The sequence below is a fragment of the Numenius arquata genome, chromosome 21, assembly GCF_964106895.1.
Source record: "Numenius arquata chromosome 21, bNumArq3.hap1.1, whole genome shotgun sequence".
Taxonomy (NCBI): Eukaryota; Metazoa; Chordata; class Aves; order Charadriiformes; family Scolopacidae; genus Numenius; species Numenius arquata.
In genome coordinates, this window is record NC_133596.1 from 6430737 (window position 1) to 6457221 (window position 26485).

At 49.0% G+C, this 26485-nt stretch overlaps 1 protein-coding gene across 1 annotated transcript in view; it reads right to left on the reverse strand.

Annotated features, from left to right (window-relative positions):
- The window catches only part of CSMD2 (CUB and Sushi multiple domains 2), a 290338-nt gene that overhangs the window by 53620 nt on the left and 210233 nt on the right, over positions 1–26485 (reverse strand). The window contains 13 exon segments of the mRNA XM_074162076.1: positions 117–233; positions 2252–2321; positions 2419–2537; positions 6962–7066; positions 8017–8113; positions 12859–12983; positions 13551–13754; positions 15685–15780; positions 15926–16039; positions 18168–18284; positions 19244–19438; positions 24955–25142; positions 25857–25995. Of these exon segments, the coding sequence (XP_074018177.1) occupies positions 117–233; positions 2252–2321; positions 2419–2537; positions 6962–7066; positions 8017–8113; positions 12859–12983; positions 13551–13754; positions 15685–15780; positions 15926–16039; positions 18168–18284; positions 19244–19438; positions 24955–25142; positions 25857–25995 (1686 nt within the window).

Genomic DNA, 26485 nt, shown 5'->3' on the forward strand with positions numbered 1-26485 from the left:
CTGTAACTCAGCCTGGCAAGCAACACATCCAGCCCTGACCATGCACTGCCTGAACAGGGACGGGATCTTCCCGTCGCCTCTTTGTGACAGCATCAAACCAACCCCAGCCGACTCACCGAACCCCACTGGCAGCAATATCCTCCACGTGCAGTCCAGGTTGCTTGGATAATTTCCTGGGAACCCTGGGCTCAGGAGCACTCCTTCCATCTCCTCTGCTGCTCCTCCACACTGGGCTGTAAAATGGACAGCGTCACTGGTCAGCATCACTTACCGGTCTCTCTGGATGACGGCGACGGCCGACCAGCTGTGTGGGAAATAAAGAAATTAAAAACCAAGAAGAGAAAAAGGAAAGCCTGCTATGGAACCAGCACAAAGTTTGCCAGGCACTGCACAGCCGCATTACTAATGCATGTGCCTTTCTCCTGCCCTCTGGAGACAAAAGCCTGGGCCCAGGGATCCAGTTTTGGCAATCACAGTGGGAGAGACAGATCTGAGCCGAGGGAGGAGGGACAAACGCTCTGTTCTGTCCTAACAGTGCCCATCACGCACACAGAACTTGTTTGAATTTTTAACCACCTAAAAAAAAAAAAAAAAAAATCACTGTGAAGAAACAGACTGATCCTGTTTTGACTCCAGTTACCACTACTTCTTTTCCTGGTTAACTGATCTACCGTGCCTCTATACTCGTCAATCTCTGGGCAATTACTGATAAATATAGAACAGAGTGTTTGCACACTGACTGAAGTAAATCAAGAAGCGATCCACAGATGACAGCACAAAATATGTTTACAAAAGAGAGCACATGAAATTTAAAGATAGACATAGCATCTTCTCATGCTCACCATCCAGCCGCATCCACCCAGGTGTGCTCCTAACGCCTTCTGACAGGGAAGGCACAGAGTCCTTTTGTCCAAGAGCTCATTACGTCTGTACTTGCTACTAACAAGGTCTCTCCCAGAAGATTTCTCTTTCTTTTTCCTTTTAATGGCTCTTTAATAGAACTACTTCTAAATTATTTAGAAGCCAAGCATCTGGATGAGGTAGACCAAAAGAAAATCAGCACGCTTCGCTGGGGAAGCAAGCTGTTCTCTGAGCAGGGGAACAACCCAAGCCTGGGCTCCGTGTGGCCAGGGATGCTGTGGACAGGACACACCAGTGTGTGATTAGCACAGGACAAGGAGCCAGAGGGCTGTCACCACGGGGTACTGTGGCATCCCCATAAAAGACAAAGGTCACTCGTGACGATCCGCACTTGGCTGCGGGAACGTGTTTATGCCCCTCTGGAGCTGGATGACCTTCCTCAGTCAAGTGTGATGTGAGCTGAGGAACACGGACAGACAGGCGAGGGGGGTTCGTACCACTCTGCGTGGTCGTAACTGTCCAAAACCAGACAATTTGAATTAAATCACACTGGTTTTTACACCGGGACAGTGCACAGCGGGCACAGCCCAACCAGGCAGAAACCTGCCCAACTGGGTGATAGATGCTGATGAAAAGGAGGAAACTGGAAATTCATAGTTTCTCAGCTACTCATCAGCCAGATGGTAACACTGGGATCCTCCTCTGGGCTGGGATCCCCCAACTCTAATGCTGAGCTGAAGGGCTTCTGATTTCTCTCAGAGCAACTCCCATGGGTACGAGTCCTTTAGCTCAGTCATTCTGCTGCAAATGTCTCTGTATTTATTCCTGGCCTGCAGATCATCGGATAAAAGAACTGTTAGCTCTTATAATTACTTTAAAGCAAAATGATGTAAGCTAGAACAGCAGGAGCCTGAAATAACTGTTAAATAAAGCTATTAAATGCATAAATGTCTCTCTCAAAGCTGTAAAATGTGCAATATGAATATTAAACATCTAGATTTGCTAAAAGCAAAGTATTGAAAATAATTCACGAACTCCAGCAAATTCCCTTCACCTCTGTGCCTCTTCTCCGAGGGCTCACTTCTTTCTCGGGGGAAAGCGACTGCCCAGTCCCTGTCTCCGAAGGGCTGAATCGCTCGGGAGGCTCAGCCCTGCTCCCCTGAGGGTGCCACGGGCAAACCGCTGCCTTTTAAACATTCAAAATAAAGCATCCTGGGCCTTTTTTGTTGAAATTTCCCCTGCAACAAATGAAGATTTTTTCCACACTCTGTGTCACTTCCAGAACAAACCTGAAATTTCTCTAACTCATACCTTTTCCTTTTTTTTTTTTTTTTTTATTTTAGAAAAGCCTTATAAACATCTGCTAGGTATGAAAGAACAAGAGTCCTACCTATGCAAAGCGGCGGCGGGTAATTCCAGCGGCGGACGGTCCCTGGCATGCAGGAGATGTGAGAGTGGCCCTGGAGGAGAGGAAAACAAGACCGAGAGTTTTTGGAGGGTCTCCCTGTACCCCGGGCGTTTGTTCTCGTCCTTTTTTTGCTGGCAAACGTTCGTTACCTGGAGCGCGTAGCCTGGCTCGCACTGGAAGGAGACGACATCGTTCACTAAATAGCGCTCGCCGATCTTGAGGCCGTTGCCAGGAACGGGGGGCTCGGGGCAGCTGGACAGACCGACGGCTGCGAAGGCAAGAGGGAGGTGAGTGCTGAGGGAGCGGGGATAGGGTCTGTGCCGAAGGCAAAAGGAATGGAAACGCACTCCATTTTACCCCAACCCCTGTTCAGCAACAACCTCCCATCACAGGAACCGATGAGAAAGTCCCACAGACTTTGGATTCTCCACAAAGACACTCCTGATCACACTGTATTCCCCTGTGTTACGGGGAATGTCCATCATCCAGAAGTATTCACATTTACTGCCTTCACTTCACCCGGAACACACTTTTTTTAACGTACAAGGGCATCACAAATCACTTTGTGATTCGTGGCCAAAAATGTTTTTTGACTGCACCCTAATGACTTGATGGAAGAGCTGCAGCTGCCACGGCGTGTCCACTGCAAAGCAAAAACTGGCTCATTCTCAAGGGTTCACAAACCAACCCACCCGCCCCGACCCCAACCCACACGCATCCATGCTCCTGTTACGTGTCTGCTCCTTTACCACTCGGACAGCACTTACAGAGACCAGAGAGGATGCAAGAAGGAACCATCTGCCGTCCCTCGCTGGCAACAGAACCTAGAACGGTTTGGGTTGGAAGGGACCTTGAAGCCCATCCAGTGCCACCCCCTGCCCTGGGCAGGGACACCTCCCACCAGACCAGGTTGCTCCAAGCCCCCTCCAACCTGATCTTGAGCCCCTCCAGGGATGGGGCAGCCACAGCTTCTCTGGGCAACCTCTTCCAGTGCCTCACCACTGGATATATCATGGACGTACAGAGGGAGCTGTATGCCATTTGTCCCTTCCTGGGCAGGAGCAGCAGGGTTTCATTCTCCGACCCTATTCTTCCTGCTTTCCATTAAAGACTGACTCCCCCATGCGACACAAGCAGCAGTGAGCACAACTGGTCCTTGATGGTGCCCACAAAAATTTCTCTCAATCCCCCTTCCATCTGAGCTACATTTATGGCTGGGGATATCCTGCTGCAAACTCAATTAACGAGCCCTGGAGTCGTGTGTGGGGTGATGTGCTCTCTCCTTTAGTCCCCTCCTCTTCCTCCTGCAGCACTGGAGGAGATAGAGCCGGAGAGGAGGAGAGGGCCAGCGTCTGCAGCCCCCTCGCCCCCACCGCGGCTCAGCACCTCCCTGGCTCCGGGGGCTGGCAGCTGCCACTAAAAGATAACCTTCTGCATCACCCCAAGGGCTAACACTCGGCTCGAACCCCCCGGTCTGCAGGCTGAGCCGAAAGCTGATGGAAAAGAAAAGGGGAGAGGAGATGCTGAGTCTCCTCCAGAAACCCAACTCACGCCGCCCAGCGAGAACATACATAGTCCCTCCCCACACACGGCTGTAGCGCTTGACCTTCAGAGAGACAAGAGAGAAAATATCTTTAAATAACTTCCCATTCAGATCAGCGGGCACAGTTTCACTCAGTCCTAAATTGTTCTTGCTCTGCTTTGGCTTTTGAGCATGGAGAGATAAGAGCTTTGCTTGAGGAACCCAGTGAGGGGGGAAAGGGAGGCAACAAACTCTGGTGTTTTAGCTCATCTCTCCAAACTTCCTTGCAGCCCCTCTAACCAAACAAAGACAAAACCTGGGGCTTACAGCCGTGAAATTCCAATTGTACGAGCAGAGCAAAAAAATATATTATTTCCAGCTGCCCTGAAAATCAACACCTATTAATTTTCTCAGCAAAGAAACCAAACAAGCCTGATAATCCCAAGCCTCATGAAAAACCTGAACATGATTATTGCAACGGGGCAATACGATCCTCAAAGAACTTATCGATTGAAACAGAAATGGGGAAGAAACAGAGTCGCAGCAAGAGAATTTCTAAAACAACATCCATTTCTGCAGCTCCCGGAGAGCAATCTGGGGCACACTGTCTCTCCCCAGTCTCGTTGGTTGCTGTAATCTTGCTGGATCCATTAATGTGCAAGGTTTCACCCTGCAAACCCCGTAAAACCCGGAAAGCTTAGTGCTAGTTGGCCCTCTGAAAGCACACACTCTCTGCAGTCAAACAGCTACGCCGTTTCTGTGGAGGTTTTACAAAATGAAATGCACTTTCAAATCCATTTGCTGCTTTGGAAAAGAAATAAACAGAACATCGCTTGGCTTCAGAGACAAAGACAAGATTTGCCATCGGAACCAATTGTCAGACACGGTGTCCAGCAAGAAGCAATTATGTTTGCGTGGCCCCAAGGAAGATTGCGTGAGCAGAGACAGCAGTCCCGGCACATCTCTCATCAGCTCAGCATCACCGCCACCGGCGCAGGAGTGGAGCCAGACCGTCACCAGGCATTAACCGGTCCCCCGAGAGCCACACAAAGACCAGGCTGGCTCCCGGCCCTGTCGCACCCGTATTTTCCTACAAGCCCGCTTGCTTCCCTCCCTGCCAGCTACACGTGCAGCGAAGAGGGCTGAGAGCTGCCGTTCTGCACCTGCCTGGGCACTGCCTGCGCTGCTGCCGGGCCGGATGGGAAGAATTCAAGCCCTTGCTACACTACCATCGGCGAGATAACAACAGCCCCCATCCCCGTGACCCCCTGCAGCCCGGCTGTAGCAGGAACAAAACCACAGACACGGGACAGAAGCAATTTGTGGCATCCTTACCCAAACTGACAGCCCTTTCCCAAGGGATGCTCTTCCCTGCCATGTCTTCCACTTTCAGGCAGGTTTGTTCTCCTATCACCAAGGACTTCTTTTTTTAAACTACAGTCTCTGTATATCATAGAATCACAGAATCTTCATGGTTGGAAGGGACCTTTGAGATCATCGAGTCCAACCATACACACACAAAAAAAAAACAACCCAACCCAACAATCTCGGGCACTAGAGCATGCCCTGAAGTGCCACATCTACACATTTCTTAAATACCTCCAGGGATGGTGACTCCACCACCTCCCTGGGCAGGCTGTTCCAGTGCCTGATCACCTTCTCAGTAAAGTAATTCTTCCTAATATCTAATCTAAACCTCCCCTGCCCCAACTTCAGACCATTTTCTCTCTTCCTGTCATTACTCCCTTGGGAGAAGGGGCCATATCATCATATATACCCTGGAGGTATTTAGAAGACGGGTAGGCACAGAGCTTAGAGACATGGGTTAGTGATGGTTTTTGTCAGCGTTAGGTTGATGGTTCGACTCCATGATCTGAAAGGTCCCTTCCAACCTGGGAAATTCGATGATTCTGATGATGTTCCCAGGGCTGTACACCCAAAAAACTGAATGCAAACTTACTGGACCTGCTGCATGCAGAGAGACCTGGAGACCTGCTGGAAGCAAAGTGCTGCCGTTCCAGTAGGATGCTGGAATAATCCCTAAGGGATGGACCCACTAAGGTGTCCAACACCACAGCGGGGGGGAAGAAGCTGGTGCCCACACTTCAGGCACTGCTTCCTTTGGGACATCATCTCAAAGCTTCCCATTTAGCTCACACCAAGGTGCCTCCCTGAGCCAGAGACTGCAAAAGGAGGGTGGCCATGCATTTCTATCAACCACAGGGGAAATTACACTGTCCAGTGTCTGGACACGGCACCTCTAAACACCAAGCAGAGGGACACCACGCCAGCAGGGAGGGCTAACAGGAGCCAGCCGTGTCCCCTGACACCAAAGGCAGGTGACAGTGTCCTAGGCCGTACAGAAGCACAAACAGCAGATGGAGAGGTGATTACCCTCCTTTACTCAACACCCATTACAGCACCTAAAATACTGTATGCGATTTTGCACCCCACGGCACAAGAAAAACATTGATAAAGTAGACGGGGATGAGCAGAGGAGCAGCAGGAGGGCCAGGGGCTGCAGCACCCACCCTGCGACGAAGGGCTGCCCGGAGCATCTGTGCAGGCTCCATCCTTGGAGTTTTTAAAGCCCAGACTGCATAAATATGTGTAAAGCGAGTAATCTAGTTTTACCTCCTATCTGACCCTGCTTTCAGCAGGAGGTTCGATGAGATGACCCCCGAGGTCCCTTCCAACCCGAATTATCCTATGAAGATCTGTCTGGCCCTGAGTGCTGTTTCCAGCAATGACCAGTACAAGCCCAGGTAGGACTGCACAGAGCAGGCAAGTCCCTCCCAGCCCCTGGCAAGCATCATTTTAGGCACTTCCCGAGCCAAGATTACAGCACCGTGTCGAACAGGCCAAGTCCCCATGAATTTTTAATACTTTGGCCTCCACAACTCCTCCTGCACTACGGCACAGAAACCAAAGTGCATCAGCAGCAAGAAGAGAGTCACCCCGTGACCCCCACATCTCCTCTGCTGCATCCATTCTCCATTTAATGCTCGTTCCCCCGCTGCAGCCCGAGAGCAGGGAACCACGGATGCACGGCCCTTAAAGCTCGCTGCCCCTTCCCCACCCAGCAGCTTCCACTTCTAGAAGGCAGAGGCTCCATAACCGTTTCCCCAGCACTCAGAAGAGCTGCAAGATCAAGGCTGAATTGCTCTTACTTTTGTATTCCAGGTGAAAGCCGGCAGCAGAGACGCTGATATCCGAATAGAAATGCAGATAGAGCTGGTTTGAAGTGCTGTTCAGCAGCGCAGGCACTGTAGTTCCTGGGAAAACAAGAGGTGCACAAAGATACTGAAGAGGATCCTTTTTTCCTCCTCCGTGTCCTCGGAGACTTGCTGCAGAAGAGGCTGAGAACAGAAAGTCCTTTAACTTAACAAGCTGTGTTGGTTTTGATCAGGTTCTAATGAGGCCAATTGAGAAATACCCAAGGCCTCCCCGCAGTGGCCTTTCCAGTCTACTGATGGATTTCATCATGTGGAGTTTTACCACTTACAGACCAGACAGACTAAAAACCTGGCGAAGGGAAGCGGTGATGAGAAACGGTGTGGGTGGAGCGCGGGTTCCCCCCCCCGCCCCGGGGTCCACATTCCTGCTCCTGCCTCATTCCCTGGAAACTGCTGCAGCAGCAGATCAAGGCAGCTCCGTCCCAAACGCAGCGCTGGGAGCAGAGTCTGCTGGTCTTTACCCTTCTCCTTACCAACCTCAAAAGACTTGGAACACGTCTGTTCATTAAATAAGCAAGAATCGGGGCCATCGGTTTGCAAATGGCTCTGATACTTGAAAGCTTTACAATGCTCCCGGGCTCTTGCTACTCCCTGCTCTGAGAAAAGCCACCGTCCCCAATGCCGAGCAACAGAAAGGTGGTTTTGTAGCCCTTCATCCGTTTTGGTGGAAATCAGTCAGGTTAGGTTAACCTGCCGAGTGTAATGGTCTGAAATAACCCCCCGTGACCCAGCGGGAGCTCCCACTGCCAGGCTGTGGAAGTTTTGCAAAAAAACCCCAACCCTAACCCGTTTTCTGCAGGATGACTGTAGTCAAGCTCCCAGTTCAACAAAGCGTGTGATTCCCTTTAAGCACATGCTTAAATCTATTCCGAGTTCCTGAAGCACTTAAGCATATGCTTAATTTTCTGTGCGTGCTGAAGTCCAGCTGACGGGAGGGGGAATTAAGCACGGGCTGATGGGCTTCACCCAACGTGACGCTGAACACGTACCAGAGAAGCTTCCCAGCATGGTGGCTGTGTTATCTCCTCCGTCAAACACTTCCAGGGAATCCCAGTTCTGCTCGGTGACAAAACTGATCACCTGGATCTGAAGGAAAAAAAAAAAAAAAAAAAGTAGCAGTACAACTCCGGCAATGCTGCTAATAAACCAAAATAATATCAATGAAAGGGCTGTTAATGAAGTCGGGAACAGGCCCCCGGGCTCCGAGTCAGCGCTGCTGTTTATCTGGGCTAATGCGCTGGCAAAAATTGGAGACCTATTGCCTTTGACTACCACCATCGGGGTTACACAGCTATTTTCCAGCAAACTCCACACTTCCCTATCAGGGAGCCCGTCTTCTGCTGCTACGAAGGGAGAGCTCCTGTGATTTCACAGCTAATTTACAGCAGTTGAAAATCTGAGCCTTTTTTTTTTTTCCTGTTTTGAGAAATCCCTGAAGACCTTCGCAGCACTTTCATACCAAAGCAACCACTAGCAAGCTCAGAGCTAAAGTAAAAACGCAAGAAACCTGCATTAAATCACTTTCGATCCAATGAAGTTTCTGCAACTGCCTCGTTTCTCAGCTTTTAGTCAAATCACTCGAGTTGCATTTTCAAATTTCCCACCTTTCTCTGCCACGGCACATAAGGTTTGGAGGCTTAATGAGTCTCTCCATCGCAACCCTCAAATGAGTAACATCGTGAGATCTGATAAATCTGCATTTAGGCTTAAAGGCAGCTCTTACACTTCAGAAAAGATCTACGTGTAATCACACAGATTTGTTTTCCTTGATGGCTGTTAAAATGGATCCTGCCTTTACTCCTAAATACTGGGAGTTCAAAGTCTTCAGTGTCCCGTTAACAAAAATAAGCTGTGCTGGAGATGGGGCTTGGTGAACTGCTCGGGCGAGTCGGACAGCAAACCTGGGAGAAAGCCAGCAGGATTTGGGAAAAAACAGCTTTAATTCATAAACTCTAGATGAAACTTTCAAACGCCGGGTACCTCAAAATTAAACTTCTAGGCCAATAACATAAAAAAGGATCCTTAAAGACAAATCAGGAGCGTAAATGACTTGTACAACTTGGCCCCAAACAACAGGTTTCATTTCTCGGCACGGGGCAGAAGCCGCAGTTGTTGGGCACCACTGTTTGGGGAGAACGCGGGAATTTTGGTAATTGCCTTTACTTCCAGCTTCCCACATCTGCTTATGTTACCCGGACTGAACACTGTGAGGAGACGTCAAAGCCCTGCAGATGTGGACTGCACATACACACACACACACTTTTCCTGTTCTTATCCTGTATTTACTCATCCACTCCCATACCTCGCTTGCCTTTGCTCTGCGAAACATAAACTAAAACACACACACTCTTAAAAAAATAATAAAAAAATCAAATCCCATTATTTCTGCCATTTTAACCTTTTTCCTCCTTGAATTATTCTGAATAATAAAGCAAGCTATAAAGTTCCTGCAAAGTTGTTTTTTTTTTTTTTTTTCCAAAAAATAAGTAGAGTTCCTCCAGCAGCAATTGCAGTGACCCCTGCAGAGCCACTGCTGATCACACTGACCAAGTCAATACCTTTCAGGCTGCGTAATTACACCCCTATTGTGATTTACATTATTGAAAGAGAACGTGGATTGAGAGCGTGCATTTTGTTTGCTCTTACATTTTCTAAATTATTTATTCTCCTTCCTCCCCCCCAACTTAACGGAATAAACATTTTTAAGGTCCTAATTCTAGTCTGACATGTGGATTCACAAGGGATCTGCATCTATTTACTGCCATGTATATAAATTAATTCACTCAGGAAGGTTTGCTACGGGAATGAATAATTCATGGCAGAAGTGCCAGCTCGTACACTGATTACATAAAAATCCTGCCAGTGACTCGCCGCTACCAAGAAAGCTTTAATTTCACCTCCTCCTCTGATCTACAGTTGTTTAACCTTTAATTGTTGTACAAAATGAGGGTAAACTGATGCTCTGATGCTTAAATTAGTATCTAATAACCAAGAACTTCTCGTGCCCAAGGGCGGGTGGCCGGGGAAGCGGGGCAGGGTGTGCAGCGGGTCCCGCTCCGTGGCCATCATCCTGCCTCTGGGCTGCCCCGCTGCCGGTCGCTCCCATGGGGGGTGTTTTACTCCCTGGGGGGGCAACACCTTTCACCAGGCCTTTTCCCTCCCTAGAAGAGTTCTAGTGGAAGTCCCAGTGTCACAGGCTGATGAGGTGTGGTTTGATGATGAGGGAAGATGCCACCTCACGACCAGCTGGGGGCAGAGCCAAGGTGGGGGGTCCCTTGGCACCCCCACATCCCCCACACAGCCCGGCACGGCTAGAAGCGGAGACCCCCACACCGCTGTGGCTCCACACGGAGCTCTCCCCAAGCACCAGAGCAAGGACCTTCTGAAGGTCCTGCCTTCTGAAGGACCATGGTCCTGCCCTTCACCCAAAACTTCCCGCTCTAGACCCAAAATTGAACTTAGGGCTCGGGCAGAGGAAAAGCTCAGCCACAGGATACGCTTTTTGTTTGCACGCATTTATGTTAGACCCGAAAATATCTATTTCCCTTGCAAGAGATCACATGCAGCAGGAAAGGGGTCAAAAAAAAACCCCAACCAAACAAGAAAAACACCACGTTTAAAACACTTTGGCATTCTGTTTTCCAGTTTAACATGAGAGCTGCATTTGCACAACCAAAGAGGTGAGAAACGCGTACTTATGAATACAGACATGCTTTTAACGGCGCGCTCTAACACCCGCTCTCCTCGGAGCCTGGCAGAGATGTGCGAAACCAGCTCCGAGGGCTGGGAAGCGGCCGCCGGGGTTTGCAGCCAGAACGTGGCCCCGCAGAACACAGACGTCTGTTTTCATCGCTTTAAAAATTAAGGGAATTATCACCCTCCCCATCCCAGGAGTCCCCAGCAACCTGCAAACCGCCTCCGCCGTGCAGGCGTTTGGCCAAGCTGAAGGGATGCTCCTGTCCTTGTTGGGAGGGTCTGAGAATGGCTAAAATTCCAGATGTGCAGGAAAGTACTGGCAGTGAGCTCCGAGGCTTCTGAAAACGCTATTAATTAGCTCCAAAAACAAAAAAAGGGGAGCGGAATTTGCTGGACTAGCCACTGAAAAGCTGGCAGAGGGCACAAAATATTGCTCCAGGTTTGCGCTTCGCTGTGAAGCCCCCAGTGCTGCCCCCACCGGCTCTGCCATCCCAACCCCAGGTTTGGGTTTGAGTTACGATGGTGGCATCGGGTAGGGATGCCCACCTGGGAGAGCAGAGCTGTCACCCAGCACGGCAGAGCCCATGTTTCAATAAAACCATTGAGAGGAAGACAACTGCCGGGCGCCAACAGCCGGGAGCACTGCAGAGAGGGAGGAACCCACCTACAAGTCTATTAGCAAATACACGATAGGGAAATAAAAGCACTTAATGAACAAAAACCCTCACAGATGAAGTGGTGTAAAGAAGAAAGAAACTCTCTGATAGCGAGGCCTGTGGAATGAATGAATCACAGAATGATACGGGGTTGGAAGGGACCTCTGGAGATCATCCAGTCCAACCCCCTGCCAAAGCAGGTCCACCCAGAGCAGGTCCCACAGGAACGTGTCCAGGTGGGGTTTGAATGTCTCCAGAGAAGGAGACTCCACCACCTCTCTGGGCAGCCTCTTCCAGGGCTCTGCCACCCTCATGGGAAAGAAGTTCCTCCTTGTGTTTAGATGGAACTTCTTATGTTCAAGTTTGTGCCCATTCCCTCTTGTCCTGTCCCTGGGCACCACTGAGAAAAGACTGGCCCCATCCTCCTGACACCCACCCTTTCAGTATTTATAGGTGCTGATCAGATCCCCCCTCAGTCTTCTCTTCTCCAGACTAAAAAGACCCAAGTCCCTTCAGCCTTTTCTCATCAGAGAGATGCTCCAGGCCCCTCATCATCTTTGTAGCACTTTGCTGGACCCTCTCCAGCAGTTCCCTGTCCTTCTGGAACTGGGGAGCCCAGAACTGGTCCCAGTGCTCCAGATGGGGCCTCCCCAGGGCAGAGCAGAGGGGAGGATGGCCCCCCTCCACCTGCTGGTCGCACTCTTCCTGATGCACCCCAGGATGCCATTTTCCTTCTTGGCCACAAGGGCCCATTGCTGGCTGATGGGCATCCTGTTGTCCACCAGGACTCCCAGGTCTTTTTCCTCAGAGCTGCTTTCCAGCAGGTCACCCCCAAAAACATGTTAAAGAATCCATCTCCTGTGTGTCAGTGTCAGCGTAACACACGGTGAAACGCCTTCCGTGAGGACGGGGCACACACGTGCTCAACGGGAACTTTATCTAAGGTTTGGTCTCGGATGCGGGACTTAATTCTCCACATTGTCTATCCTGCAGGGCTATTTCTGCAGAGGAACGATAACGACCACAAAAAGACCTGAAGAGAGAGCTCATTTACCTGGAGACAATGAAGAGGAAAGCTGTAATTGTGTAATCACACTGCTGCAACTCTGCTGGCACAACAAATCCAGGCGGGCACTGCGAGCACGCAGCTCTGCCTCAGTGTAGCTTACATGGCTTTCAACGTTGCATAATTAAGCAGTATAAAGATATATGCCCAAAATACCACGATTATTTTGTTACACCAGAACAGCCACACGGCTCCAGTTGAATTCCCATGGAGAGTGCCTCCAGGAGGCAAAAAAACCAATCCATTGAAATATTACCCACTTTTGGCAGTCCCACTGTAAACGAGTGTCTTGATTCCAGAGAATTACACATTTCAACAGATCTCTTCCCTGCGAGGAGAAGCAACTTCATAACACGTGGCCCCTCTGTGCCCACCAGATCCTGTGCATTCCCCTCTCTGGGCTGACACGGTACCTGTATCCCTGCTCCTTCGGGGACCGTTATCTTCCAGATGCAGTTGAGGCTGTTCAGGTACGGCTCCGGGAAGCCGGGGGAGAGGATGGTTCCTTTGCGCTCAGTCAAATTCCCACCGCACGGCACTGAAACAAGCAAAGCAACGATTTGGCTTTAATACTAAAACATTCTCTTTAAACCATCCGTCCACGGACAACAAAGCAAGCAGAACTGGCTCATGATTCAAGGATGAGATTTGTATGAATAATCCCCTTTTCAGTAAATCTCTCACGTAACTTCGAAGACAAGCAGCCCTCAGGTGTGGGGACCACGGGGTGCATCGGCCCCCCCAGACTGGTTCTTTAGGAACAGCTCTCCTCCAAAGAAGGTGAAAGCAGCTTCAGTCAGATCTAATTTATACCAGATGCTGTCCCAGACCCCACAAAACTGAGTACTGGATCAAAAGGTCCCTGCCCTGATGTTTGGAGTTGAATTCCTTGCTCACAGGCCTGGCTTTTGTAGCAAGAGGTATGAAACAGGTGGGGTTTTTTGTTTTTTTGTTTTTTTTTTTTTCGTTTGTTTGTTTTTTTTTTTTTTTATTGTTGGTTGGTTGTTATTTTTTTTAACCACCCCAAATGATGTAATTTATTTTTTCCAGCGCAACCTGCTGAACTGCTTCAGCTTTTCTCCCCCCCTACCCCAGAGATACCTACCCACGCAGGTGGGCACCGAGACGTTCCACTGTGCCAGGGCTCCGGGCATGGTGAGGCACTCGATGCTGCGGGAGCCCTGCAGCGCGTAGCCAGCCCCGCACTCGAACCGCACCACCGCTCCCACCGCGAAGTCGCTGCCCAGCCGCCGGCCGTAGCGCGGCTCCGGCACCGAGCTGCACTGGGTGGCACTGGTACGAGGGACCGCTTGCGTCGGGGACAGGAGAAACCAGCAGATTGCAAAGAAAAGAGGGGGGAAAAAAAAAAAAAAAAAAATGGTTAGAGGAAACGTTTTGGAAATACGAGTGCCGTAATACGTGCCAAATTAAAGGTGCACTAAAAACAACACAAGAATCTGATTATAGCTAAACCCCAAAGAACGGCTGAATCCAAACACGGCCACTGAGGAAAAAGAAAAAAAAAAAAAAAAAAGAAAAAACATTTCATTCAAGCTTCTGTCAATTCAAGTGATACTTGAAATAAAAGCAGCGAGGACGTTGCAGAACCGTGCGCGCTTTCGAAGACGAGACTGTTTGCCTTCAGAAAACTTACCGTCATATCAGAAAGGTCATTTCTAAATAGGGAAACCAAGGCACTCAGCAACGGCTTTCCAAAAAGTTGGTTTGCCACATAATGCTAGAGCCTCAGCAGAAAACCCATGGGTGTTTCTCAGCTCCCGCGGCCCCATTACTATAAAGGACAGCAATTTTAAACAATCTTCTTCAAGATGGGCAGGGTAAGGGAAAGAAAAGGGGAATTTAAGTTGTGGTGCTGTGTCGCCAACTGTTGAAATTGCCTGCATTCCCGTTCGATGCCGCAGACAACAGGCAAAGAAAGAAACAGAGTCTGACAGATAAGCCAGGGAAAAAACGAGGCAAAGAAACATCCATTGCTGAGGAAGAAATCAATTTATATTTTTCTCTGAGCTGCTTTACAATTTATTAGTGTTTAATGCCTGAGTTGCTGGGAAGAGAAAAATGTGGAGCTGATGAGCGCATTAGCTATATTGTTTGATTTTAACTTGACTCAGAGAGATGAACGTCAAACCCACTGTCAAAGGCATCGCACAAGAGGATCAGCAAGAAGCTGAAGCGTGTCCGTGGTGTGGGGAGGGGAACGGAGAGGCAGGGGTGTCACTGCACGGGGGAGGCTTTGGGAGAGAGAACTCTTCATTTGGGTAAAAAATGAGAGTAAATGCCATTAGATCCTGGCCAGGCAGATCAAAAGCAGGGCTGGCTCTTTCTTTTGCTCTTGCTTTCTATGCAGTAATCACCGAAGAGTGTGCAGCTCATAATTAGCATGCAGGAGGGGGGAGGTAATCTTTACGGATTCCATCAAAACCTTTGCTTTGCTGAAATCTTGAAAGACTATCAGAGCTACAGCTGTTTTACAATAATTAGGCAGAAATTCCAGAGAAGGAAGGGATCTCTGGCTACTATAAAATCCAAACCATGTTTCACTTCGCCCCCGGAGGAGGCTGGGGCTGCCCCTGCTGTCTGTCCCCACTTCACAGCAACAAGCGTGCGAGAGCCTGGCTGATCCACAGGTAACAACCCAAAGCGGGTGGGCGAGAAAGCCCTTCTGTTTCCCCGCCATTCCGTGCATCGCTTTCTATTTACTGCCTTAAAATCTCTAAGTGGGACTTACCCAACGCCAGGCAAGCTGTTACTGAAAGGATCAGGGGGCAAAAGTTTGACAGCAGGAGACCTAAGCCTCTGCCAGGCGGGGAGGAAGGATTTTGTGGAGCTGCTAGACAAGCCTTCAGCTGCTTACACCCAGAAACGTGCTAAAACGCCAGCGGGAGAAAACTGCTTGGGTATAAATCTCAAGAACTTGCTGCGTTCTCAGGGCATGATGCAACGAGATACTCCTGATACTAATCCTGGGACACGCGAGGGCTGAGGCTGAGTGGAGATGGGAGGTCTGAATATGAAGTACCCACAGGAGCCAGGCAGCCCTGCAAGCCCCCTGATACCCAAATAAACTTCATCTCCTGGGATAGTTCCCCTTCAGACAGAAAGCATGCAATGACACACACACGCCAAAAGGAGCTCAGGACACTTCAAGACATCGCTATATTTTCGACCATTATCTCAGGACCAACCTGAGGACACCTTCAGAACACAACTGTACTCACCTTGGTAGACAAAATGAAAACCTTTGGCTGTAGATTGACCCTTGGAACTGAATTTGAGGAGGATCTGGTTGGTGGTAGCTAATGGTAACGATTCACCTGAGTGAGGAGAAAGACAGAACACAGGAGAGAGAGAGATTAGAGCATTACCTACACAAATGGGTTGCACCCAACAAGATGTTAAATGGCAGGCTGGGGTTTTTTTTGCTTCATTTCCCTGCAGCAATGGGCACACGTTCCCTACCTGTATGAGAGCCCGAGAGGGAGCTAAGGAGCCGGGAGTGCTGGTTGGGGCCATCGTGGACTTCAATGACGTCGTTGAGGGCGGTCTGGAAGAAGGCGAACTGCCCAAAGACCACTGCGGAGAGAGGGAGCCCGGTGGGGGCCGGCACCGGGACCAGCCGCGGGGTTGGCACCGGGACCAGCCGCCCCGGCATTCCGGCGTCTTTTATTTCAGGAGCTTGGCAGGGATAAAACGGGCCTGACTGACAGCCCTGGAAGATGGGAGCCCTTTATTTATCCACAAAGTAGGCATAACAGAGGCAGCAACCAGCCTCCCCCGTGCTCACTTGCCAGTACGCTTTAACACTGATTCATAGGCCAGAAGGGATTCTTTTATGAATCATCCCATTTCTCTGCCTACAGAACCCAAGGTATATAATTTCACCAACTGATAATTATTATTTATTATTTGTATTGAACCTCTGTCATGAAGTGGGCTCCCGTTGGGCTAGGCATTGTACAAAACCTGAACAAAATAACAATCCCTGTCCCAAAGAACTTAATTTCTAGATTGAACCTCCCTGGTCAGGGAGGACGACTGCCAGGGAGAGAGGACACTCACTATTTTATTAACAGTTGGTCCTAAGCCTGTCTACAGAGACTGCTAACGAGGGAGCCGAGCAGCGCTCTGGGTCCCACTGCATACATTGTAGAGCTTACAAAAGGGAGAAAATAATAATGAGAGGATGATCAGAGCACTTTTTTTTAGCTAGAGCAAAGAGACTTTAGTTATTTATCTTTACTTTTCCAATTATAACAACAGGCTTTTTAATCCCAAATTTGTACTTGGATTTTTTTCTCTCCTTTGTCTCCTCTCCTCGCTTTGCATTTTCAAGCTGTAAGTGCCCAGTTGCAGATTCACAAGCTGAGAGGTCTCTTGCTGTGAAATTCGTCATCCACCAAGCTATGACATCTGTCTCCTGCGCATTCAGGTTTCCAGCCCAGCTTTGACGCTGGGAACACTGAAAAGGTGACGATGGCACACCCTGACGCCTGCGGTACACACGAGCCCCAGAAGGGAAGGAGATGGGAAACGCAGAACGTTCACTACTAATAGCTTTCCTGCTTGTAATGAAGCTATTGAAAGGTAGCAGGTGGGGAAGGGAAACTAATTTAGCTGTCATCCTACCGCAGGCAAAAGTCAGACTTGCAGATCAAGACTGTCTAGCCCTCTACTTATTGTGTTTCCTAAGACAATATCAAGATCAGCTACAGTAAAACAGGTGAAGAGGTGTAAGAGAGCAGTGCAGTGTTTCATCCATTAGATCCAGGAACTCGGCTGTACCCCACACACGCTCAGGGAGAAGGGAATTCGAGTGAAAGGAGCTTATAACTGACGTCCGAACACGGCATCCTTATTTCACACCTTCCCATCTTGCGAAGGAAATCACAAACAACTGAGAAGACCACGGGGACTGAGCAGATCAATACAACGCACTGAGAAGCAGGAGCAAATAACAGAATTTAGAGACCTTCACCTGCCAGAGCTGTCAGTGCAAGCGCTCCTCAAGAACTTTAAATTCCCTTCAAACAAGAAAATATGTTAACCAATACTAATACCCAGCCAGCTGCCTCAAAGGGCTCTGCAATGTCCATCATTCTCGTACTCAAGGTCTGACCAAAATTAAGCAGCTTTGGAGTCTATGAAAAGAACGTCGGTCCATTTAGATGGATCTGGCCTTTGGTTGGATCTAGTTTTAAAATTTAACTTACTTATTATTTAAAAATAAAAATTAGTCATAAGTACCATTGCTGCACATCCACAAAACTACACAGCTATAGGCTTCTCTGCGCAGACAGATTATTTAGCATCGCGCTTAGCATGTTTATGGTGAATACATTTTGTACTCTCAGAGGTCCTCCCAGTCTGCTGCCAGCATTAATCACCAGGAATTATTTTTTGCTGATTTTTCAACTCTGTATGACTGGATGCAGTCCAGTAACTGGAAGGGGAATCACAAGATGGTGGGCTTTATTAGTTGTTGGATTTTTTCCACCCATTTTTGATAGATTTTGAAATTCAGAAAACTGCCATCATCCTTTCGGACTACACCAAACTACAAATACAGCAGCCAACAGTGCCGCTTGCTATTTTCCAATCTCCCTTATCACCATATATGATTTATTCTGCTTTGTTCAAATGAAAAAAAATCCAAACTGCACAGACAGTAGGAGAGATTTCCAAAAACTGTCCCAAACGGTACCATAGTCCTTCGGCACAACGATGGAGTAGAGGCAGACTTGTCCGCTGGTGTAGTTCTGGGGATAGTTGGGAGAGAGGACGACGCCGTCCGAGCCCGTGTACTGACCCCCACAGGGCGCTGGAAGAGAAGGTCAAGAAGAACTCGCTGAGGGCATCCTTACCAAAGCCATGAACCACCAGCCCTTTTCCCGCTGCTCCGGGATCCCCAGCCCCACGCTGGGATGCTGCAATTCCCACTGCCCTCAGCCACCGTCGATGCCCCGCTCCAGCCAGTGCAGCTCTCATTAAGAAAAATTAAGGCTGATCCTAACTCGAGTTCACGCCTGCTTCACATTTAATTAGCAAGACCATGCCAAGGCCACAGGATGCCATGTACGGTGGTGTAGCCCAAGGCATGATTTGCACCATTCTCCACCCAACCCTAAATCCCAGGACCTGTCAGAACAAGCTCTGACTCTTCCTCCCATTCGCACGCAGGAGCCTGGTCCAGCAGGGATGGTGTCCCCCCCACCAGCGCCTTTCTGAGCCACAGCTTTCACCCCCCCAGTCACCACAGACTGAGCTCTCTCGCGACTCACTTCTCAGATTAAGGAGGTCCGACTCCAAACCCATCATTTACACCATTTCCTCATTAAGCCAGAAAACAAAAGAAAAACACACAGAACCCCTCAGACAAAATTGCCTTCCGTTTTCTCTATAAACTCTGACCCTGCTCAGGAAAGCACATCCTTGAGGGCTTTGATTAGCGGGGATCAGGATAAGCCAATGTTTAAGTGGCTGCTGGATCCTGCCCTGCTCTAGGGACGCGGGATTTCTCAGACAGATCATCTGCTGTGTCCAGTTTTCTGTCCCTCTCAAAAGAAGGTCCAAGAAACCTCATCCAGGTCAGCTCTTCCCAACCTCCAGGTGTTTGAGAAAAAATTGAAAAGTTATGAAACACTGAGACAAAACCCCCTCTCTGTCCCCTGGCAAGCAGCTCCATGCAAAAGTAACATCAGCTTTTCATTAGGACAAAGCGCTGAAGTATTTGGCAACAGGCAGACCGTTCTCCGCTCACCTCTTCCCCCTGGGCCTCACCTGTACAGGTGGGTCGAGGTTTGTTCCACGTAGGTTTTCCATCCCCTCCCATTACGCAGGTGAGCGTGGAGACCCCTTCAATGTCATACCCTCCGTCACAGTAGTAGGTGATCGTGGATCCCAGCTTCAGATCCGTCCCCACTCGTGTGCCGTTCTTAATTGACCCCGGATCGAAGCATGACTCCCGGGGATTCTCTGCAAGAGGGAATTGTCAAGTTTTTTATTGGTCTGACACAGATACTCTTTAATTTCGGTCAATGGCATGGTTTTTGGCTTTTCTCACCCGTGAATCTCACTTAAGCATATCGTAAAGACATAACATATAAAATCAGAGTTTCCATTTCAAGCGTTCTCTCATGCTGCTGAATCTGGGGAATTAATAGGGGTCAGATTCTGGTCCGGACCATTCTCTGCTGCTCAGCCCCAGTGCACTGGAAGAAGGCAGCTTCAGTTCACACACACATTTACTGGTACCCAATCCAACCATCGAGGCAAAGCTTTGATTTAACTCTCTCCGTTCAAGGGACAGGCTGCAAGGACCTTTGCAAACCAGGGCGTATAAACCCAGACCGAACATACAACACGTTTCAGATGCGCTCCATCTGTCACACCATCTCCCTGGCACCTATCGCTCCCGCATCCGAGCGCTGTCAGCTCTCGGCGTGGAAACACACAGTGCCATGTGCGAGCTGGTTGACTCTCCAGATGTGCGGCACGGCTGCAATTATGGCAAAATGATTACAAGCAGTTAGACAAAATGAAGACATTTTTCTCCCCGTTCACTATGCCCTGCAGAGTTAAAAACCCCATTTACATATGAAAATTCCAGTAAAGACTACAGAGCTGTCAGGACTTGGATATTTCCTCCTTCTTCGTCTGAGGGCTTTTTTTTCTTTTTCTTTTTTTTTTTTTTTTTTCTTTCTCCCTTCTTTTTTTTTTTTCCTGGATGAAATATAATTAGAGGCTTTGATTAATCCTGCTCTTTTGTCATCTGGAAATTGCTCATTAAAGATGAGGGCTTTTCTGAGAGCAGTGGGTCTGTGAACAATTATAATGTGTTTAAGCATTAAATCATGGGCTTTTAGTATTTGGGGAAGGGGTGGGGGGAGAAGCAGAAAACAGTAAAGCCCCCAGATCTTGCTTTTGTTTCTTTGTTTGCAGTGAAAAAGAGGATTAGCTCTGTGGTTTCCTTTACACAACAGCTGTGCCACGAGCTAGTGATCCAGGTAAACAGGGCACAAGAGGACGTGAAATGTTTTCAACATGAACAGCTTCCCTGCACCGCAGACGTGAGGTCACCGGGTTTTTCCTAGAACCCCAGTGCCCTGTTCTGGGGGTCACAGACTCGTCAACCCTCAGTGCTCCTCACAGACCATCACACACTCGGATCATCAAACGTTAAATCATGATGTCCTGGGTTCTCCTCCGTGTCAGTGGTGTCTTTCTGCACTAACTTTGGACGAGCCCCTTTTCCCTGTTTCCCCACCAAATAACAAGATGTTCCAGTTTATCTGATCCTGGGAAGAGACACACGAGAGCCTGGAAGCATCATTACTGCAGCGTTCCAAAGCAAGCTCTGATGCTCAGAACATGATGGGGTTCTAAGACAAAAGGAAGTCAACAAATATATTTATCCCATTATTTCCCGTGTGTGATCTGAGGGTCCTGCCGAGAGACCAGCCAGACACAACAGAGGAATCTTCATTATGATGAGTAAGACATCAGGACTAAAAGGCTCGTTCCAGTCACAGCACTGGAAAGCAAAGCCCTGAGGGCCCTGGGCAGCTCAGACGAAGGCGTTCCCTCCTCGTTTATCCTTATGCTTGTGAGAAATCAGCTGTAGCTGGGGAAGCGAGCAGGCAGCCTTTACCATTCCTGCGAGTCAGGGAATATTCCTGCGAGTCAGGGAATATTCCTGTGCAGGCTGGTCACAGCCCAGGGAGGTGACGAATTGCTCCTGGGCATCAATCAACCGGGGCTCTGAGGATGAGGAGCGCACGGCCCAGCGTCCGCTGCAGCACACGAGCCATCTGCAAGTGTGAATTCTTCATCTACTTTCCCAAATTATTTTTTCACCCCTCAAGCCTCCATTTCTCTCCATTGCCGATATTCACTTTTAGCCCCTTTTCCTACAAAAGCTGCACCCAAGGGCTCCCTCCTGACCACTTCAAGCCTCTCCTGTTATTTTGAGCAGTCTCGCTGCCTTTCATCTCACAAGTTGATGTGGCTTCAACCCGTCCGTCAGCCTCCCACCCGGCTGTCAGATGCCTTAGCCATGTGCTTGATCTCAGCCTCTGCTCTCGCTTTGAAAAACCACGACATTCAGCGCTCGAGTCGCCCCGTCGGCTGCTGGAAAAAAAGGGTGGCAGCTGATCGCTGAGCAGGAGCCCCGCTGCTTCTGTTGTGTTTTCCTCATTCTTGACTGTTTCTCTGTTCCCTCGAGGGTCTGGGCCTTCAGGGACCATCTTCCTCACCTCGGAGGACGATGCCTCCTGACAACACTGGTCCTACCAAATTTCCAGCTGAACACTCCTCTGCAGACGAACTGCCCCGATGATCCTCAGCAGTCGGCTACAAAGGGAGGCAGGAGCTCAACTTTAAGGAGTATTTGGTTGCGTGGTGACAGCAAAAGACTCGTAGAGAGATGTGGGAAAGTCACAGCTTTCCCAGCCTTTGATTTATTAGGCTATGAAGTGAGCACAGCACGGCTTGCCCATTTAGAATTAACATTTTAGTTTCACTCAGACACTTCAGAAACCCAAGACTTTACCCTGATGCCCCAATTAATATGGATTCAGGCTGCCAAACGTTTAGAAAAGAGTCAAGACAAAAATGCCATGAGAACTGGCTCATTAGTCCACAGAAAGCAGAGGTTTTCTGTGCTTCCCTTCTCCTTTCCCAAGGAAAACTCAAAGCCCACATGAGCTCCTAGACCGGGAGGTCAGGGTTTCATCTGTGTGTTCAAGAACAGCTTCTCCAGGGAGTGGAGTCCACCCAGTGCATCCAGGAACACGTGCAGGCCTTTAATAAGAGCTCAGCCTTAAAGCAACCCCAGGACAAATTGTCTAGAAGACAGGGCTTTTTTTCCCACAACAGTCATCCTACATTGAAGACAGGACAAATTATATTGGGATTTTAAAGACCAGAAACAGCCTGGGCACCACGAGCCGCTTGGCTGCTGCCACATCAGCTCCCCAGGAGCCCAGCACCCTCCGACTCAGCCCAGTTGAATGCACCACCTTTCCCCAAGGACAGACCCGTTTTTCGAATGCAAGTTGTTTTAGGGTCAGGCGTCATCTCCCATTTCTGACCGTTTTAGCAGCAACCAGGGATGCCTGAGCAGAGCAGGTCTCCCTTTTCATGAACCAGCCTGAACCCAAAATCTACTCACTCCCGCCAAGTCATCCCAAAGAATAAATCCCTCCCCAGCTGAAATCCCAAACTATTGCATTTAAGTCTCGCCCGACCCTCCGAGCCAAGCCAAGACTTTATGCAGACAGTAAATCAAGCCTCTGCAAAGGTAAGCGTGTGTGGGGAAAAGCACAGTTACCGTTTCTTTGCTGGTAACCTTAGTTTGATTTTTCATTCTGCCGCACCAGCTGACGGTGCATCATGGGGGCAAAGCAAAAGATATTCGTTCATCTATCAGAAATCCTGCTGGTGTTCTCTGTCAGTGTAGCTAAACCGGGAAATTGCCTGGCTGAAGATCTGCCCTTAAACACCTTTCCATGGCACTGCTGCATTCCCACTCCGCTCTCGCCCTCCTGCTCTATGCCAAAACCGGTGTAATAAAAAGCCAAATTCATTCTTCTCTCTCTGTTTTCTCTGTTCCTCCCGGCCCCAGAGGACAGCTTTCTCTTGAAGAGCCATTGCCCCTGAAACAATTTCCAATGAAGCGCCGAGACTGTTTGACATTCACCCGGCGCAGCGTAGCCGCGGGCTGGCGGCACAGCCCCAGTCCCAGGGACGATGCAGGATCTCAAGCAGGGACTGACAGACGGATGCTTGGCTTTTTCCCCTTCCAAACATAACCAAAAGACGACTCCAAAGCCCCTGGTAATTAACAGCATTTCGCACAGAGGTGACACGGGTGACGTGTGGCAGAAGCCGACGTGGCCGAGCACAACGAGACGCCTCAGAGAAGACGGTGCCTTTGAACTGTACTTGGGATTCCGCGCTGGCAAGGAGCCGAGCTCGGGGTTTGATTTTCTTTCACACTTGCTCTCTCCTGCATTTCTTTTCTTCTCCTTTCGATTCCCCAAAGTTCCATTTTCTGCTGCTTCTCAGACTTGAATCCCAGGCTCCTTTTAAAGTGTGGGGAAATTAATGAGCAACCTTAAAGCCTCGTTCTTTTCTCCCAGCGGTTTGGCCTTGCGGGAAGAATGTAGGTGCGATTAGCACGGGAGGAATGGTTAGGAGAAAAAAATGCATCACACAACCACCCTAACTTAATGAGATTGCATTTGTTAGCTACTTTCTGGCTGCCCAAAAAAGAAAGTGGAAAAGAAGAAAACCTAAGACTTATTTTTCAGTAAAATTAATTCTAATGAGAGCAGAAAACTTTTAATCTCCTGAAACTTAAGCAGTGCTAATTGCCTCTATCTTATTCTTTCATAACTTTACTAGAGGGATATTCATCTGCTCAGCATACCCAACAGGAATTGCCACTTCGCCATCATTTAGCCTCCGGGCAGGTAAATCCAAAAGCAGGAACTATAGACGGTGGCACCCATCCAGCATCCAGCGCGTCTGAGGCCATCAATGCTTCTTTCCCAGACTGCACACCAGTCCATATAGGCCAGGGCAGGCTTGAAGAATTGTTTCTTTCTAGCCCTGTTTTTTTTTCCCCAGTTTTAAATCCCTTTCTGCATAATCCTGGCTCATCAGATCCAGCTTTTCAGAGTGTATTTTTTTACTACAGTTTGTAACAACTCCGTTCTTCCACCTACCCTATGCACAAACAAAGAACATACTCTGCCAAAGCCTTCTTTTTTTCCCCCCCCATCTCCCAGAAGAGCAGCCCCAGGTCTGTCACTTCTCAGCTTCCTCCATCGACAGAGCGCTAAAAGCACCCGGGGAAAACTCTAACCACTGCCCTGGCTCTCACCATTAGAGCTGAAGCCACCAAAATGTTTTACTTCCTCCTCAAGCAAACAAGAAAAAAAAGCCACTGCTCTAATAACACAGAGACCTGACTATTCTCTCCATTTTACTAATTATTAGTGAATTTGTAAGTGGATGCTTTAGAATCCTTTTTCAGGAGAGCTCCACTGACTCCAGAGCCGAGCATCCACCTCCGTGATCCTCGCCTCCAGATACATCCCCCCAATCAATTGATTCACTCCGGAATGACAGTACCAAGAATCCGGACCAAGATCCCATACTGGATGTGTATGTCTGCAACACCTTTTGTTGCACAAAGCTGCTCCTGCCACTAAGAATAAATCTTAAATCCATGGCAACGTGGAGCATTCCTAATAAAAAGTGAGCAGTTCAACACTCCAGTACTCTGAAAGCTCAAATCTGCAACGAAGCAGCATGTTCTGCTCACTAAGGAGACGACAGAACTATTTAAATTCAGTGTGGAGCAAGAAGGATTATACACAATAAAGCCTGTACATAAATATATGCCTTCTGGGAATCGCACTCCCATTTTCTTTAAAGAAAAAACCAAGAAGATGTAAAAATTTTCTTCTTTGTTAATGTCTTACCGGTGTAGTCAATGACAAATCCAGTGTTGCTGACGGATGCATCGCTTCGGAAGGCGAGGAAGAGGCTGTTACTGCTGCTCTCTATCCTCTCGGGGAGCTGGGAGCCGTAAAAGCTTCCAATCAGGGGGCTGAGGGAATCAGGTCCATCGTAGATATGAAGGAAATCATAGCCAGGCTCCAGGCTGAAGCTGCAAAGCCAAAGGAAGAGCGTTTGAAGTGTGAGGACACCACAGCAGCCCCTGGAGAACAACAGATTGTGGTCTCGATGGTACAACTACACGGCTGAGAGACTGCTTCTGCCCCAAAACAGCTCCTCAGGTTAAGCAGAGGATGTTTCTCTCTCCGTTCCACACGTAAGGAATTGAGGACTGGTGATACAGTCAAGAGCAGAAAAGCATAAACCAGTGCTCTACATGGGCTTCCTCTGCTGCCCCAGTTACATGGTCATGTTCTGTGAAACCATGGGAATATCAAAGAGAAGCTGCAGCTGAAATCATAGATTGTCTGGGTTGGAAGGGACCTTTAAGATCATCTAGTCCAACCATCAACCTAACTCTGATAAAAAACCATCACTAAACCATGTCACTAAGCACTATGTCAACCTGTCTTTTAAATCCCTCCAGGGACGGTGCCTCAACCCCTTCCCTGGGCAGCCCATTCCAATGCTTAATAATCCTTTCCGTGTCAAAATTTTTCCTAATATCCAAATATGTGTATCTTCTCCCAAATTAAGATAATGCCCGAGAGCAGATGACTCGGGCCTATGGGACAGTCCTACCAGGTTTGGTTTGGCTCCTTCAAGCCCCCCTGCAGACACCCAGTTCCCCCAAGGCAGTGCCCCACCACTGGTATCCCCTCCCCGTCCCCACAGGGGTGGAAGCAAAGAGCCCTCGGGTACGTACGTGTTAAACACCAGGGCAATGACATAATCGGGAGAGACGGTGAGCTGCCAGTCACACTCCTTCCCCGGCGGGTAGGGTTCCGGGTACTGCGGGGACAAGATCACTCCAGCCGGTCCCGTCAAGATACCTCCACAGGGAGCTGAGGGCAACCAAGCAAAGGGATGGGGCTTTGTCTTAGAGAGACTTAAAAAATAGTAGATGAGATACAGGAAGGGAGAAAGAGGGAGAGGTGGATGGATAAGGGGGCAGAGAGGCAGTTTGCAAGGTTGTCTGATATTCAGATATGGCCCAACAGAGCTTGTAGTGGCCCAACAGAGGTGAGGGCTCTGTTACTCCAGAATCACATGGGGTCGGAAGGGACCTCTGGAGATCACCTAGTCCAACCCCCTGCCAAAGCAGGTCCACCCAGAGCAGGTCCCACAGGAACGTGTCCAGGTGGGGTTTGAATGTCTCCAGAGAAGGAGACTCCACCACCTCTCTGGGCAGCCTCTTGAAGGGCTCTGCCACCCTCACGGGAAAGAAGTTCCTCCTCATGTTTAGGTGGAACTTCTTATGTACAAGTTTGTGCCCATTTCCTCTTGTACCTCCAGACAGGGTACACACAAACAGAGCTGTGGATGCTGTTATAT